The following is a 17,331-nucleotide window of genomic DNA, read 5'->3' on the forward strand; positions in this document are numbered from 1 at the left end:
CTAAACCTCAGTTCACATAACCAGTCTGGGCAAAAAGAAGGGTCTCTTTGAGGTTGAGAGGGATTATAGAACCTTCATCTCCGGAGTCATACTTTCACACAAATATGGTGGATGCAGTCAAAGATATTAATAAACAGAAGTTTGGGATTTGTTCTGCAATGAAATGGCACACAAAGACACGCTGGAAAACACCCGACGTGTTAAACGAGGATCTGTTTCCCTGCAGTCTGATGGAGCTGAGCTGCGTCGATGTGCTTTCACAAGTAAGCTTAGGGAAACAAACTTCCACATGCATCAAAGCGTTGCAGAAAATGCAGCGCAGTTTGTGTTTTCTTTGTGAGGCGGTGCCACGGTATGAAAATAAACAGGACACCGAGTCCAACTCCATCCCAACCTGCACCTTGTAACCAGGCTCAGATAATAAACAAGAAATACCTCCTGCTCAGCAGGAATGCACTGTGGGATTGGCGCTACGCATGATACAGTCTCATGTGTCCACAAAGTCCAAATATTCTGTGGGGGAGTGCAGTCTTTGACCACCAGGGAAATGCTGCTAACAGACATTTTTGGGAGCATGTTCATAATCAAGCACCTGTAAATTCATTTAACACATGATAGTCGCGTGTGATCCGGTTCCAATGCAGACAAGGTTTCTTCTTCAGACAGCAACCTTGGCAACACAATCCCAGTCCCCACTGGTCGACAAAAGTGAATGAAAAGACTGTAATATGCTTGCCAGACCAGTTAGCGACGTCATTTTCTAAGGAAACATTAAGCTACACTATATTGCCAAAAGTATTTGGCCACCTGCCTTTACTCACATATGAACTTGAAGTGCCATCCCATGGAATTGTCCAAAATGTTTTGGTATCCTGGAGCATTCAAAGTTCCTTTCACTGGAACTAAGGGCCCAAGCCCAACTCCTGAAAAACAACCATAATTCCTCCTCCACCAAATTTCACACTCGGCACAATGCAGTCCGAAATGTAGCGTTCTCCTGGCAACCTCCAAACCCAGACTGGTCCATCAGATTGCCAGATGGAAAAGCGTGATTCATCAGTCCAGAGAAGGCGTCTCCACTGCTCTAGAGTCCAGTGGCGAGGTGCTTTATGCTAGGTTCACACCAACGGCGCTTTGACGGCGCTTTAAAGCGGCATGCAAAGCGGCGTTAAAGCGTAACAAGGCGTGATTAAAGCGTGAGGGTCGTAATGGATCGTGGGAAAGCTTGTAGTGAAGCGGGACATGCGGCAAGATCGGCAAAATTTTTTAAACGGTTTAAAAAAATTCCGCGCTCTGTCAAGAATGGAATAAAGCGCAGAGAGCGTATCAAAGCGTGACAAAGCTCAGCAAAGCTTGACTCAAAGCGTAGGAAAGCTTAACAGATCTTGGTTCAAAACGCGGATCCCAGTCGCCACCGCATGCCACCAGACGACCCTCACGCTTTAACGCCGCTTTGCATGCCGCTTTGCATGCCGCTTTAAAGCGCCGTTGGTGTGAACCTAGCATTACAAACGTTCATAGCACCTCTTCCAAATGACGGCGCTTTGCTCGCCGCTTTAAAGCGCGGAAAGCGCCGTTGGTGTGAACCAGGCATTACACCACTGCATCCCATGCTTTCCATTAGACTTGGTGATGTATGGCTTAGATGCAGCTGCACGGCCATGGAAACCCATTCCATGAAGCTCTCTGCGTACTGTACGTGGGCTAATTGGAAAGTCACATGAAGTTCGGAGCTCTGTAGCAACTGACTGTGCAGAAAGTCTTTGCACTATGCTGACCCCTCTCTGTCAGTTTACATGGCCTACCACTTGGTGGCTGACTTGCTGGCTTTCTCACTGGTAGGTTTGTCTCGATACCAATATTTTGGTACCGGTACCAAAATGTATTTCGATACTTTGATAATTTTCTGAATAAAGGGGACCACAAAAAAGATGGCATTATTGGGGGGGTGGTTCTGGGTTTTTTTTGTCATAAAGAAATACAATCATGTGTGCTTACGGACTGTATCCCTGCAGACTGTATTGATTTATATTGATATATAATGTATATATTGTGTTTTTTATGTTGATTTAATTTAAAAAAAAAAAAAAAAAACATTTTTATTTTTTTTTAATTTCTTGTGTGGCCGCGGCCCGGTACCTGTTGTCTACTACAGTGGTCCCCAACCACCGGACCGGTACCGGGCCACGGCCCGGTGGTTGGGGACCACTGTACTAGACAACTTGTCTTTTAGTAGTAAGTAAACAAACAAAGACTCCTAATTAGTCTGCTGACGTATGCAGTAACATATTGTGTCCTTCTATTATTTTGTCAACATTATGAGGGACAAACTGTAAAAATGCATTATTAATCTACTTGTAATAAATGTAATAATCACTTATTCTTGTTTTGCTTGATACTTTACATTAGTTTTGGATGATACCACAAATGTAGGTATCAATTCGATATCCAAGTATTCACAGGATCATACATTGGTCATATTCAAAGTCCTCATGTGTCCAGGGATGTATTTCCTGAGTTTATAAACATATTATGAATTTAAAAAAAGAAAAAGAAATATTGTAATCATAGTAGTATCGACTAGATACGCTCTTGTATTGGTATCATTACAGTGGATTTCAGGTGTAGATCCACTCATGGCGTTTGTTTACATTGTGACGTAGCTAAAACACTGTGGATGAATGTTAGCCGCTTGCCAGCTAGCCATGTCTTAAAGCAACTCTTCCTGAGGGCGTTTCAGTGTTATACTTCACCTTTATCTTTACTTTTTACACCAAAATGCGTCCATTCTCCCTTTTCTGTCTACACACTGTCTGCTTGTAAGTACTCTGTGTGTGTGCGCCGCCCAACATGCTCCTCTGCTCGTAAAACCAGCAATGTCACCACGTGACGACGACGCTGTACTTTTCAAACAGAGTATAGTACCATTTTTGATTCATTAGTACCGCGATACTATACTAGTACCAATATATCGTACAACCCTAGTCACTGGCACACACCAGGGGTGAAAACATGGGAGAGTATGGGAACATTTCACCCTAAACACGTCAAAGCAGATCTTGCTTTTCATGGCAGTATGTCCGTTATGCAAGAACATTTAAAGCGAGCACCTGTCCAACATCTGGATTATGCTCTATTTGAGACGTAAGAGATGAAGATGTGTGAAAAATAACTATAACCGCTAAACTATAGCATCACAAAATAATATTTTTTTAAGGAAGCCAGATAGCTTGATGTGGTTTTGTTTGTTTTTATTGGCACTTTGCCAGTCTTTGCTTTAAAATGGACAAAAGCTTAATAGTTATTATTTTTCTACCAGCCTAATTTGCAGCACAGTTACATTATATAAACATATTTCATTATTATTGTTAGTTATCACAAGCCTAAAATGATCTCGGAGTTTAAAATGACACTTCCCCCATTATCAATTAATGGTTAACATAGTTGGTGACTAATCCAATGTTAAAATGGCCGTTAAGTGCAGCGCTGTTCAGGTTTATTTCCAACATGTACAACAGGGTGTCAAACTCATTTCCGCTTGGAAATCAGGGCATAATATTTCATAAATAAAGACAACTTCTAAATGGTTTTCTTTGTCTTACATTGGCCAAAAATAGAACAAGCACATTCTGAAAATGTACACATTACCAATAATCCTCTTGGCAAAACACTAAATTGGTTGAAAATTCTGAGGAAAAAATGTCAAAAACATCATGAAGAACACAATAAACTTTGTCTCAGTGTGTTTACAAAGACATTAAACTTTAAGCACTTCCTGTTTAGCACTCTCACTCTCAGTTCACCATTAAAGACGTGTTTGGAAAAGCAACCGAGTGTTTCCTCAAACCGCCGCATTGGTGACAGCCACAATTGCTACAACACATTCATTTATCATCATTCAAATATTACATTTATAATGTAATTAAAACCATTGTCCAAAAAACATGACACCATAATAGCCAAACTAAAGGTGACATAATTAAAACCTCAACCAATGTGAACATGCTAGATTTAAGCATAAAATAAAATAGAACAAACAAATGCAGAAACACAATTTTTTTTTACAATGGAGTTCAGGGTGCACATCGTGCTGTTAACAAATTGCGAGCGCTGCACGGAACTCTAACTACAAAGATGATGGTCAGGTTGACTTAGGTATTTGCATCTTACTGTTTTATTTGATCTGTTCAGTGGATCATTTACAATAAAAAAAAGATATTGTGCGTCACTACAGCATTAGTCTGCTGCCAGCCACAACAGGAGCAGCTGATTGCTCGCACATGCGCTGATTGGAGGAGCGGCAGCCAATCCAGAGGGCGCTTAGAGTTAGCTGACATGTCATCTTTAAACAGTGTGACGTGGGTTACACTGGAATTGCCATTGCGACATCCATTTGTAACAGAAGTTTCTTTCATTAAAAAATTGCAGCTAATTTTTATAATTAGCACACTCACTTTGTGGGCCGGATTAAAACCTGTTCGGGCCTGCGGGCCGTAAGTTTGACACCCCTGATATAAACGGTTTCAATATGATACATCACATTTTTACATATTGTCATTTCATGTCCGATAAGGAGTAGGAAGAAGCAAAGTTGGTTTAATCCTACCACTTTTTCATTTCATAGCAATTACTAACACATAGGGGTGTAACGGTACACAAAAATTTCGGTTCGGTACGTACCTCGGTTTAGAGGCCACGGTTCGGTTAAAGGCCTACTGAAACCCACTACTACCGACCACGCAGTCTGATAGTTTATATATCAATGATGAAATCTTAACATTATAACACATGCCAATACGGCCGGGTTAACTTATAAAGTGACATTTTAAATTTGCCGCTAAACTTCCGGTTCGAAACGCCTCTGAGGATGACGTATGCGTGTGACGTAGCCCGGCGAACACGGGTATGCCTTCCACATTGAAGCAGATACGAAAAAGCTCTGTTTTCATTTCATAATTCCACAGTATTCTGGACATCTGTGTTCGTGAATCTGTTTCAATCATGTTCATTGCATTATGGAGAAGGAAACCGAGCAAGCAAAGAAGAAAGTTGTCGGTGCGAAATGGACGTATTTTTCGAACGTAGTCAGCCACAACAGTACACAGCCGGCGCGTCTTTGTTTACATTCCCGAAAGATGCAGTCAAGATGGAAGAACTCGGATAACAGAGACTCTAACCAGGAGGACTTTTGATTTGGATACACAGACGCCTGTAGAGAACTGGGACAACACAGACTCTTACCAGGATTACTTTGATTTGGATGACAAAGACGCAGACGTGCTACTGTGAGTATGCAGCTTTGGCTTTTTTTTGCGTATGTACGTAACTTTTTTAAAATATATAAGCTTTATGAACCTTGGGTTAGGTGAACGGTCTTTTGGGCTGAGTGATTGTGTGTGTTGATCAGGTGTTTGAATTGTATTGGCGTGTTCTATGGAGCTAGGAGCTAGCAGAGGAGCTAGGAGCTAGCATAACACGTACCGTACCGTACGTGCGCGTCACGTACGTAACTTTTTAAAAATATATAAGCTTTATGAACCTTGGGTTAGGTGAACGGTCTTTTGGGCTGAGTGATTGTGTGTGTTGATCAGGTGTTTGAATTGTATTGGCGTGTTCTATGGAGCTAGGAGCTAGCAGAGGAGCTAGGAGCTAGCATAACAAACACGCAGGTGTTATTATGCAGGATTAATTTGTGGCATATTAAATATAAGCCAGGTTGTGTTGTGGCTAATAGAGTATATATATGTCTTGTGTTTATTTACTGTTGTAGTCATTCCCAGCTGAATATCAGGTACCGTGAGTATGCAGCCTTGGCTGCTAAACATTCGATAACTTGACCGTATGTGCACGTCACGTACGTAACTTTTTAAAAATATATAAGCTTTATGAACCTTGGGTTAGGTAAACGGTCTTTTGGGCTGAGTGATTGTGTGTGTTGATCAGGTGTTTGAATTGTATTGGCGTGTTCTATGGAGCTAGGAGCTAGCAGAGGAGCTAGGAGCTAGCATAACAAACACGCAGGTGTTTTTATGCAGGATTAATTTGTGGCATATTAAATATAAGCCTGGTTGTGTTGTGGCTAATAGAGTATATATATGTCTTGTGTTTATTTACTGTTGTAGTCATTCCCAGCTGAATATCAGGTCACCCCCGGCTCTCACAGCATCTTCCCTATCTGAATAGCTTCAACTCCCCACTAGTCCTTCACTTGCACTTTACTCATCCACAAATCTTTCATCCTCGCTCAAATTAATGGGGAAATTGTCGCTTTCTCGGTCCGAATCTCTCTCACTTCATGCGGCCATCATTGTAAACAATAGGGAACTTTGCGTATATGTTCAACTGACTACGTCACGCTACTTCCGGTAGGGGCAAGCCTTTTTTTTATCAGATACCAAAAGTTGCAATCTTTATCGTCGTTGTTCTATACTAAATCCTTTCAGCAAAAATATGGCAATATCGCGAAATGATCAAGTATGACACATAGAATAGATCTGCTATCCCCGTTTAAATAAAAAAAATTCATTTCAGTAGGCCTTTAATTTTCGGTACAGTAAGAAAACAACAAAATATAAATGTTTGGGTTATTTTTTTACCAAATTTGCAAAATCTTCCACCAAAAATATTTTTCTTAGTGGAATATTTGATGTGAAGTAATCGGAACCTTGGAAAGGTCAATAATTCATAATAACATTGATTTTGATTCAATATTATGTTTTGAGCAATGACAGTTTGAAAGAAAAAAAAACTGCTTTGATTTATTAGTCAACATTGCAACTTTTTCTAAATTACATTTAACCTTTAAGCTTTTTTATTTCACTTTTGTTATGTTTTTGTTTATTTTAATAGTATTTTTAGAATGTGCCGTGGGCCTTTAAAACATTAGCTGTGGGCCGCAAATGGCCTCCGGGGCACACTTTTGACACCCCTGCTATAGATAATAAATTAAATGTGATAAATCTATGGATAAAAAGCAGAGCCTGGCGACGCATGCGCGTTTATCATAACTCTCTCTCTCTCTGTCCCTCCCTCACCAATGCTGCTGCGCACCTTCACAATTTGTTTTTAACCCCTTCTTAACCCTGAACGCACATTGAAAATACATTTAAGAAACTCCGCCCTGACAGCTCCGCAAAAGAGGACATGTCCGGTGAAAAGAGGACGTATGGTCAGTCCATCCTAGCCCGTTAGCTGCTAGCATGCCATGTGTTGTGCCTCGGTGTGCATTGTTTACACAACGTGCGTTACGCTACTTAATATGTCCGTGTGGAAACTCGTTCGGTACACCTCCGAACCGAACCGGAACCCCCGTACCGAAACGGTTCAATACAAATAAACGTACCGTTACACCCCTACTAACACATATGTTCTCTTCCTGTTTTCATTTTATAACACAGTTGACATGAACTCTAAATACAACAGTTCTCCTAATAAACATTGAAGTCAGTTATGGGTCACTTGATGAGAACTTATTTTCAAGACGTTCATCATAATGCTTCTGCCTTGTACTTTGTAAACACTTGTCATACTAGCACATTGTTGAGGCATGAATGTGACGAACTTGCACACTTTGTATACTGTTGTGATAATACAGATGATGTCAGTGCACTAAGAAATCCACAGCCTCGTTTTACTTGTAAAGAAAATACTGTTGTCGTGTAAACAAGCAGCCAAAATTTCAGTTTATTATGCCAGTAATAACAGTTTTTCAAGCTCCGAATTGCTGCTGTTCTGTAACCAAATGGCCAAAAACAACAGCAGCATTCAGTCCCAAATGATGTTGCGTACATGACCTATTGAGCGCTCTAGTTTACTCTGATGTGGTTCCCATCTGTCAATTGTGCCCAGCGAGGATGTATAGACATAGCTGCATCACAACGTACATGCTTTGACCTCAATCATACCGATTCTTTCTTTTGCAATCTACTGTATTTTTTAAAAAGATATCATGTTCTGCTGTTCCACTTAATGACAGTTTCCTATGACGCAAGCAATGGACAGAAGTGGGTCCAGTGCTACCTTTCAATCACGGCTCCAGTCAGCCTTACACTACGACTGCGACCCAACAAAGTGTCCTGAAAAAGTATCACTTGACATTCCAGACTGTAAGCCGCTGCTTTTTCTCTAAACTTTGAACCGACGTTCAGTCTTTTCGCCATCCATAGTGTTTCTACTCCTATGGTTTCTTCAATCATCAGTCCATTTGTAAGTTTTACAATATAACTAAAACTGTTTATACTTACTAAACCATCCCATGTAGGAGTGTTTTCATGCATTTTGTACATAGCATTAGCTAATACGAGTGCCTGTGTTGGTATTATTAACTTACAACGGCATTTTTTCTGTATCGTTTCAAATTGTCCAAATCCCTCAGTAAATTCACCAAGACGTCACCGTGGCGTTATGAGTCAGTTTAGCTGATTGGAGAGCTGGCGTCCGCAGCGAGTGGGTCCATGACCATGACTTCTGTTTGATCTGCCGTTTTACTGCTGTGTTACAGACACCGTTTGGAAACAATTAAGAACACTTTAAAATGTTTCTGTGTAAATAACTCTATTCGCAACGTATATATCTGTGGTTTATAGTCCGGTGCGGCTAATATATGGGAAAATATTTGTTCCTTCTAAAATTTAGTGGGTGCGGCTTATATCCTGGTGCGCTCTATAGTCCGGGAAATACAATAATGATAAACTGGGGCAAAACCCCCGACGATTAATATTACCATTTATAATCAAAATGATCGCAAAACTGTGATTGATAGACGCACTTTGATCAACTGAAATACTAATCATTTACTAGTGTGCCATGAGATACAGTCTGGTGTGCCGTGGGAGATTATCTAATTTCACCTATTTGGGTTAAAAATATTTTTTGCAAACCAGAAACTATAGTCTGCAATGTTGAGTGTCGGTGCTGTCTAGAGCTCGGCAGAGTAACCGTGTAATACTCTTCCATATCAGTAGGTGGCAGCAGGTAGCTAATTGCTTTGTAGATGTCGGAAACATAGGGAGGCAGGGTGCAGGTAAAAAGGTGTCTAATGCTTAAACCAAAAATAAACAAAAGGTGAGTGCCCCTAAGAAAAGGCATTGAAGCTTAGGGAAGGCTATGCAGAATGAAACTAAAACTGAACTGGCTACTAAGTAAACAAAAACAGAATGCTGGACGACAGCAAAGACTTACTGTGGAGCAAAGACGGCGTCCACAATGTACATCCGAACATGACATGACAATCAACAATGTCCCCACAAAGAAGGATAAAAACAACTGAAATATTCTTGATTGCTAAAACAAAGTAGATGCGGGAAATATCGCTCAAAGGAAGACATGAAACTGTTACAGGAAAATACCAAAAAAAGACAAAAAGTCACCAAAATAGGAGCGCAAGAAAAGAACTAAAACACTACACACAGGAAAACAGCAAAAAACTCCAAATAAGTCAGGGAGTGATGTGTCAGGTGGTGACAGTACACCTACTTTGAGACAAGAGCTATATTGATGCATGCTTGGTTATGGTTTAAAGTCATATCCAACAATTGTGACAACGACTTTTTACTGTCAACTGAGTCGTGTTTTTTAATGATGTCTGCTGGTGGTGTGCCTCCGCATTTTTTCAACGGAAAAAAATGTGCCTTGGTTCAAAATAGGTTGAAAAACATTACTAGAGACGCAAGCTAGTGCACTAATGGCTGGCTAGCTTAAATGCTAACACACAATGTTTCACTTTTCAGTATGCATGGATAAAGTTTGGACACTGTACTACTATAAATGGCCAAAAATTAAATTCTGGAAAATTAAACGAGTTTAAAAATAAATTCAACAGAGTTTCGATTTTTTTTTTAAATAAAACCGATTTCTTAGGCCCTTAAAAGTTTCCCAGGTGACTTGAGTTGAATCAAATCATATGCTAATAACCCTGAGTCACAAGCTGAGGGAGTGAAACAACAGGTCCAATTTTAGATTCTTCAGCAGCGTTTTCTGCGAGACCTTTCAACAACGGAAGCACATGCGTGACTTGCGAGTTCCAATCTCTTTTGTCTACACAAATGTATGCAAGCTCACCTCTCCTCCGAGCCCAAACTGTGCCACTGTCACACCCGCCTCTTTCCATTCATGCAAATACACACTTCTCCACAACAGCAGGGGAAAAAACACTGGATTACAGTGGGACAATAGGCAAAAGCAGGTCACCACGGTAACAAGCTGTGCGGGACTGGGTGGGGAAGGAGTGTGTGCGCTACACATTTTGGGGTAAAATGAGGTGCAGGAGCAGCTGTTGCATGTGATTATTTTCAAGTGAAAGGCTCAACTCCTTACACAACTATAGTTAGCTCAAAAGTCAGTGCATGCAGGCCGGTGCGTTTATGACCTCTCAGATTGGTGTTTTCCACCCATTCAAACTCACTTTTCTTCCTCAACATCCCCAGCATTCTTTCTTTTCTCTGCCCTTCAACCCTTCCGAGTTCCCCTCCCCTCTCACTCTATGGGGGGTTGCTTCTTCCCTTTCAGTCCCCCGCCATGTCCCTCACCCCTTCCTCTCCCCTCGTGGCTCTCCTCCCTCTCTCTGGTCACGCATCTGTCTCCGCAGTGTTTGCCTCTAACACAATTGCACTCAAAAAAGCAAATATGGAAGCCCAAAATATGAGAAACTATATTAGACCCCTCTTCCACCTTGTCAATTACACATTGCTGAATAAAGCTATCTACAACTTGAACTTAGATAAAAGGATACATGCAAAACATAGCAAAATGGATAGCACTCAATAAACTCTTCTAACTGTTGAATTGTGCAGGTGTAAACATACGATGTACTTCTTTATTTGACGATATGAAAATGTTCCATCATGGTTAATGTGTCAAAAGTTATCATTATTAGAGATGTCCGATAATGGCTTTTTTGCCGATATCCGATATTGTCCAACTCTTAATTACAGATTCCGATATCAACCGATACCGATATACACAGTCGTGGAATCAACACATTATTATGCCTAATTTTGTTGTGATGTATTAAACAATGTAACAAGGTTTTCCAAAATAAATCAACTCAAGTTATGGGAAAAAAATGCCAACATGGCACTGCCATATTTATTATTGAAGTCAAAAAGTGCATTCTTTTTTTTAACATGCCTCAAAACAGCAGCTTGGAATTTGGGACATGCTCTCCCTGAGAGAGCATGAGGAGGTTGAGGTGGGCGGGGTTGAGGTGTGGGGGTGTAGGGGGTAGTGGGGTAGTGTTTCCCATAAACTGCCAAGATACCTGTGGCGGTGGGGGCGTGGTCACCATGACATCATCGAGTAATTTGCATAATTTACTACAATAATATGATTTTCTCTAAAAAGGCTAAAAAATGTATACTTACTAATTAATAATAACAGTTTTGTTTTAAACATCCATCCATCCATCCATCCATTTTACAATATAATTACAACACTTTATGTACATATTTATATACAGATTTGAACAATAAGTTATTCACTGAAATATATTTATTAATTGTGGTTCTTACAAAAAATATATCTTATAAAATATAAAAGCTAAAATGTCTCTTAAAGCTCGGCCCCTTTAATTAGTGCATACTAAATAATTTAACTTTAGCCTACTACTACAACCATATTATTTACCAGCAACATAAAGTGAAACAGAGGCAGAGGTGTCCTGCCACAGTCAGTAACAAATAAACAGAAAACAGTAGTGGTCAAATACAAATAAGGCAACAAGAGAAGTATCCTACACTTCTCTTTTGTCAAGTAAATCTGAACAGCCTATATGGGCATCTACATCAACTATATGATTTGCCTGAGAAGCTGGACAGGACAAAAAAAAATAAAAAATAGAAAAAAATAAAAAATAAAAAAAATATTTTTTTTTTTTATATATTTGTGGCGGACGTAATTCTTTCGTGGCGGGCCGCCACAAAAAAGTGAATGTGTGGGAAACACTGGTTATTGTGTCAAAAGTTATCATTATTAGAGATGTCCGATAATGGCTTTTTGCCCGATATATCCGATATTCCGATATTGTCCAACTCTTAATTACCGATTCCGATATCAAGCGATACCGATATATACCGTCGTGGAATCAACACATTGATGGATAGATGGATGGATAGATGGATAGATAGATAGATGGATAGATTGATGGATAGATGGATAGATGGATGGATAGGTAGATGGATAGATAGATAGATGAATAGATGGATGGATGGATAGATTCCTTCAGGAGAGTTCCCTCAGGAAAATTTAAATTCCAGCAGCAGTGTACAGAATTGAGATAGAGTTTAAAGAATTTAAAAAGTAAATAATGGAGGGGATGCAGTCTTACGCTTTGTTTCACTAAATAAGCGTTTATCTCTTGCAACTTATGAAAAACTATTCATTTGTAGTAAGAAACTGTTGAATTTAATTCCCATCACATTTATGAAATGAATGAAAATGTGTGCAAAAGTGGACCATAAGTGCCCGATAGTAAAGGAGCTGGTCGGATTTAGAACTATTTGCATTACTTTATTTACAATAAATACATCCATTATCGATGTTTACTAATCGATTCTATAATCGTCCATGTCCGAATTAGTATGCATCTAAAAATCGATTATTTCCCCCCCTCTAATAACAACTGTTGGTGTGTCAGCAGTGTCGCAGCCAAAGTACACAACACGAAAGAAGGTCGATCCTTAAATAATGATGTCGACACCAAGGGTAATATCAGTATATGATCAATACTACAGTGATTAGATCGATGTTTTATTTTCTCAAAATAATTTTGTGGTTTTTGTCAATGTTTACAAATTCAGGGAATAATTCCTTGGACACAGGAGGACTTTGAGGGCAAAAAGGTTGTCAAATAGTAGTTGTTTTGTTATTGTGTACTACTGACTTTGTTTTGTTAAAGCAATTGTATGTAATAAAAAAATAATAAAGAAACTAGTTTGAATTTTGTGTTGATATTGTTAATCCGTTAATAGCGCTCACTGTCTATGCACAGTGACTACATGTGATTGGTATCAGTATGGGAACATCCATAATTACAATCAGTGGAGAAAGGCCAAAAAAGAAATGCAATGCAGTGTTTCCCATAAACTGCCAAGATACCTGTGGCGGTGGGGGCGTGGCTATGGGCGTGGTCACCATGACATCATCGAGTAATTTGCATAATTTACTACAATGATTTGATTTTCTCTAAAAAGGCTCAAAAAATGTATACTTACTAATTAATAATAACAGTTTTGTTTTAAACATCCATCCATCCATCCATTTTACAATATAATTACAACACTTTATGTACATATTTATATACAGATTTGAACAATAAGTTATTCACTGAAATATATTTATTAATTGTGGTTCTTACAAAAAATATATCTTATAAAATATAAAAGCTAAAATGTTTCAAAGCTCTGCCCCTTTAATTAGTGCATACTAAATAATTTAACTTTAGCCTACTACTACAACCATATTATTTACCAGCAACATAAAGTGAAACAGAGGCAGAGGTGTCCTGCCACAGTCAGTAACAAATAAACAGAAAACAGTAGTGGTGGTAGATAGACACAAAGCTTCATCAAACATCTGATCCACTAAACAAAGAGCTCCAAAAATCTTGAACTTTAGACTGCCATCAGTTTTACTCCCTACACTTAACCATGTGTTTCCTACTGCCTGCAGACTTTGCACCCTTTGTTATATGCACATGTTGTGTTTCTAATATAAATACATTTAATAAAGTCAAATACAAATAAGGCAACAAGAGAAGTATCCTACACTTCTCTTTTGTAAAGTAAATTTGAACAGCCGATATGGGCATCTACATCAACTATATGATTTGCCTGAGAAGCTGGAGAGGACCCAAAAAAAAAAAAAGTATTTATTTATTTATTTTTATTTTATTTGTGGCGGACGTAATTCTTTCATGGCGGGCCGCCACAAATAAATGAATGTGTGGGAAACCCTGCAATGTTTCAGTTTGAGTAGACAGCCAAGGTCAAAGCAATAAAGGGCACCACAGGAAGGATATTATCCAGCACAGGTGTTCAACTTTACCTTTCCGAACTGGTCAAAGTATTGCTTCACATCTTCTACGGTCGTGTTGACTGAGAGTCCTCCAACAAAGATCTTCTTAGTCCGAGTCACCAACTAGTAGCAGAGAGGAGGACAGAAGCATTGTTTATTATTGATTATTTGCTATCTCATTGACTTTCCTCAATGTGTGGAGACTCAGTTTTACATCTGTTTTAGGTGTGTGTAAATGGAAAATATGTGACAGTGTGTGTGATGGTCAGGGAGGTCACAGGGTCACGCCGGTCAAGTGGATTGAAGCTCCTCACGGGTCATGTGACTGACGCTAATCCTAACCAACCAGAGCTGACTGATGACACATGACATGGCTTCCATGTGCACTCACCTTCGGCTGAGCCCGGCGAGGGAAAGCCACTTTGGGGTCGATCTGTGTGAGAAAAATAGGACGTATTTAGTAATATGCACATCATTTCACAGTGAAAGTGATTTGGCTGATTAGGAAACTGTGATGGTTCTAAGACTGCTTTGAGAACATGTTAATGGTCTTTTTCCATTGTTGTGATTGGCTGAGATTAAACAGGGGCCCCCATGCTAAGCTAATTGTCATAAATGTGAATTGTTCCCCTTGTCTGAGAGTCTGATTTACAGTAAATACTCAGTGTGAATGGTTAACTGCGTCTAAAAGCGTAAATGACTATGAAGATATAAGAGCCAGGAAGGACATATTGTGTATGCCATACAACATGTAACATCAACATACTGAAATACTACACAACATGTATTACAATACGTTCATTTGAGTCAGTTTAAACTGACAATGCAGTGTTTCCCATAAACTGCCAAGATACCTGTGGCGGTGGGGGCGTGGCTATGGGCGTGGTCACCATGACATCATCAAGTAATTTGCATAATTTACTATAATGATATGATTTTCTCTAAAAAGGCTCAAAAAATGTATGCTTACTAATTAATAATAACAGTTTTGTTTTAAACGTCCATCCATCCATCCATTTTACAATATAATTACAACACTTTATGTACATATTTATATACAGATTTGAACAATAAGATATTCACTGAAATATATTTATTAATTGTGGTTCTTACAAAAAATATATCTTATAAAAGCTAAAATGTCTCTCAAAGCTCTGCCCCTTTAATTAGTGCATACTAAATAATTTAACTTTAGCCTACTACTACAACCATATTATTTACCAGCAACATAAACTTTTACCATCATATTTGTACATGTCGTATTTGCTGATGTTGCTCTATTGTTGTTGTGTTTGCTGTTGTTGTTTTTGTCTCTCTGTCTAATCCCCCTCTTGTCCCCACAATTTCCCCCTCTGTCTTCTTTTTTCTCTCTTTCTATCCCCTCCTGCTCCGGCCCGGCTGCACCAAATGATAATATAAATACATTTAATAAAGTCAAATACAAATAAGGCAACAAGAGAAATATCCTACACTTCTCTTTTGTAAAGTAAATCTGAACAGCCGATATGGGCATCTACATCAACTATATGATTTGCCTGAGAAGCTGGAGAGGACAAAAAAAAAAAAAAAAAAGCCGAAAAATCTATTTGTGGCGGACGTAGTTCTTTCGTGGCAGGCCGCCACAAATAAATGAATGTGTGGGAAACACTGCAATTGTATATAATCAAGTAGGGCTGGATGATTACGGCAAAAATATTCATCCCAATTATATTGATTGATATCGTAATCAATAATAATTACACGATTATTCTTTAATTATTCACAGTTGAGTATTTATTGCACCACCAAAACACCACTTTAAAAAATGTTTTGAAAAAACAAGTAAAATAATAATAATAATAATAATACATTTAAATAACAATAGCAATATAAAAAAACAATAAAATTAAGTTCTATTTTGTTTTTAGTTCCATTTTTTATCCTTTCCACTTATTTTACCACCATAGAGTGCGTGCTTTTATGTCAAATAACGTTTAATAAATTGTTTGTTAATTGAATGCAAAATCTGACTAATATTTTAGTTTAAAGCATAATAATTGTGTAAATGTATCAATAAGTGCTTAAAGTACATTGTGCTTGTACTTTTAAAAAATCTTTAATTTGTTGGCGCGGTCAGACTGCGCTATTATTGTGAAGGGGGGAAGTGCGTTCTCAGCTTGATGTGTGGAGGCAATTGAGGCAGTTTGAGAAAAAAGTTGTTTGTAAGTTGATCTTACCGGTACATTGATGATGTCGTAAACGATACGGCTGGAAACTGTATCACCATATAAGTTTTTGAAATTGGCCGATATCGAATATTATTATTATTTTTATGACCAATGGAAATGTGGACCAGGAGAAAAATATAATAAATGTTAACCATTTGACATCAAATGTAACCAACAAACACTTAACAATAACCTCTTTAAGGCAAAAAAACCCAAAAACAATATATAACAGATGGCTAAAAGTGTAACAAAATAGTGTGAACAAGTCAACTAAGTATTAAATTGATTCATGATACAGATATATACTATCATATATACTATCATCATAATACAGTCATCACATAAGATAATCACATTGAATTATTTACATTATTTATAATCAGGGGTGTGGAGGGGGGGGGATATGGACATCAAGTAGTGGACATAGAGAGAGAGAGAGAGAGAGAGAGAGAGAGAGAGAGAGAGAGAGAGAGAGAGAGAGAGAGAGAGAGAGAGAGAGAGAGAGAGAGAGAGAGAGATCAGAAGGCATAAGAAAAAGAGAAAGTATCTGCATTTGATTGTTTACATTTGATTATTAGCAATCCGGGGAGGGTGTTAGTTTAGGGTTGTAGCTGCCTGGAGGTGAACTTTTATTGCGGTTTTGAAGGAGGATAGAGATGCCCTTTCTTTTATACCTGTTGGGAGCGCATACCACATTGATGTGGCATAGAAAGAGAATGAGTTAAGACCTTTGTTAGTTCGGAATCTGGGTTTAACGTGGTTAGTGGAGCTCCCCCTGGTGTTGTGGTTATGGCGGTCATTTACGTTAAGGAAGTAGTTTGACATGTACTTCGGTATCAGGGAGGTGTAGCGGATTTTATAGACTAGGCTCAGTGCAAGTTGTTTAACTCTGTCCTCCACCTTGAGCCAGCCCACTTTAGAGAAGTGGGTAGGAGTGAGGTGGGATCTGGGGTGGAGGTCTAGAAGTAACCTGACTAGCTTGTTCTGAGATGTTTGGAGTTTAGATTTGAGGGTTTTGGAGGTGCTAGGGTACCAGGAGGTGCATGCGTAATCGAAAAAGGGTTGAACGAGAGTTCCCGCCAGAATCCTCAAGGTGCTTTTGTTGACCAGAGAG

General features: G+C 38.9%; 1 protein-coding gene across 2 annotated transcripts in view; it reads right to left on the reverse strand.

The window, feature by feature from the left end:
* LOC133648165 (RNA-binding protein Musashi homolog 1-like) overlaps nt 1-17,331 on the reverse strand; it is a 109,916-nt gene that overhangs the window by 38,115 nt on the left and 54,470 nt on the right. For both annotated transcript variants that reach the window (XM_062043978.1, XM_062043968.1), the window contains exons 5-6: nt 14,402-14,443; nt 14,041-14,133 (exon numbers count right to left, since the gene is read on the reverse strand). In XM_062043978.1, the coding sequence (XP_061899962.1) occupies nt 14,041-14,133; nt 14,402-14,443 (135 nt within the window). The remainder of the gene's footprint in view (nt 1-14,040; nt 14,134-14,401; nt 14,444-17,331) is intronic.

This window comes from Entelurus aequoreus, linkage group LG01, assembly GCF_033978785.1.
Source record: "Entelurus aequoreus isolate RoL-2023_Sb linkage group LG01, RoL_Eaeq_v1.1, whole genome shotgun sequence".
Taxonomy (NCBI): domain Eukaryota; kingdom Metazoa; phylum Chordata; class Actinopteri; order Syngnathiformes; family Syngnathidae; genus Entelurus; species Entelurus aequoreus.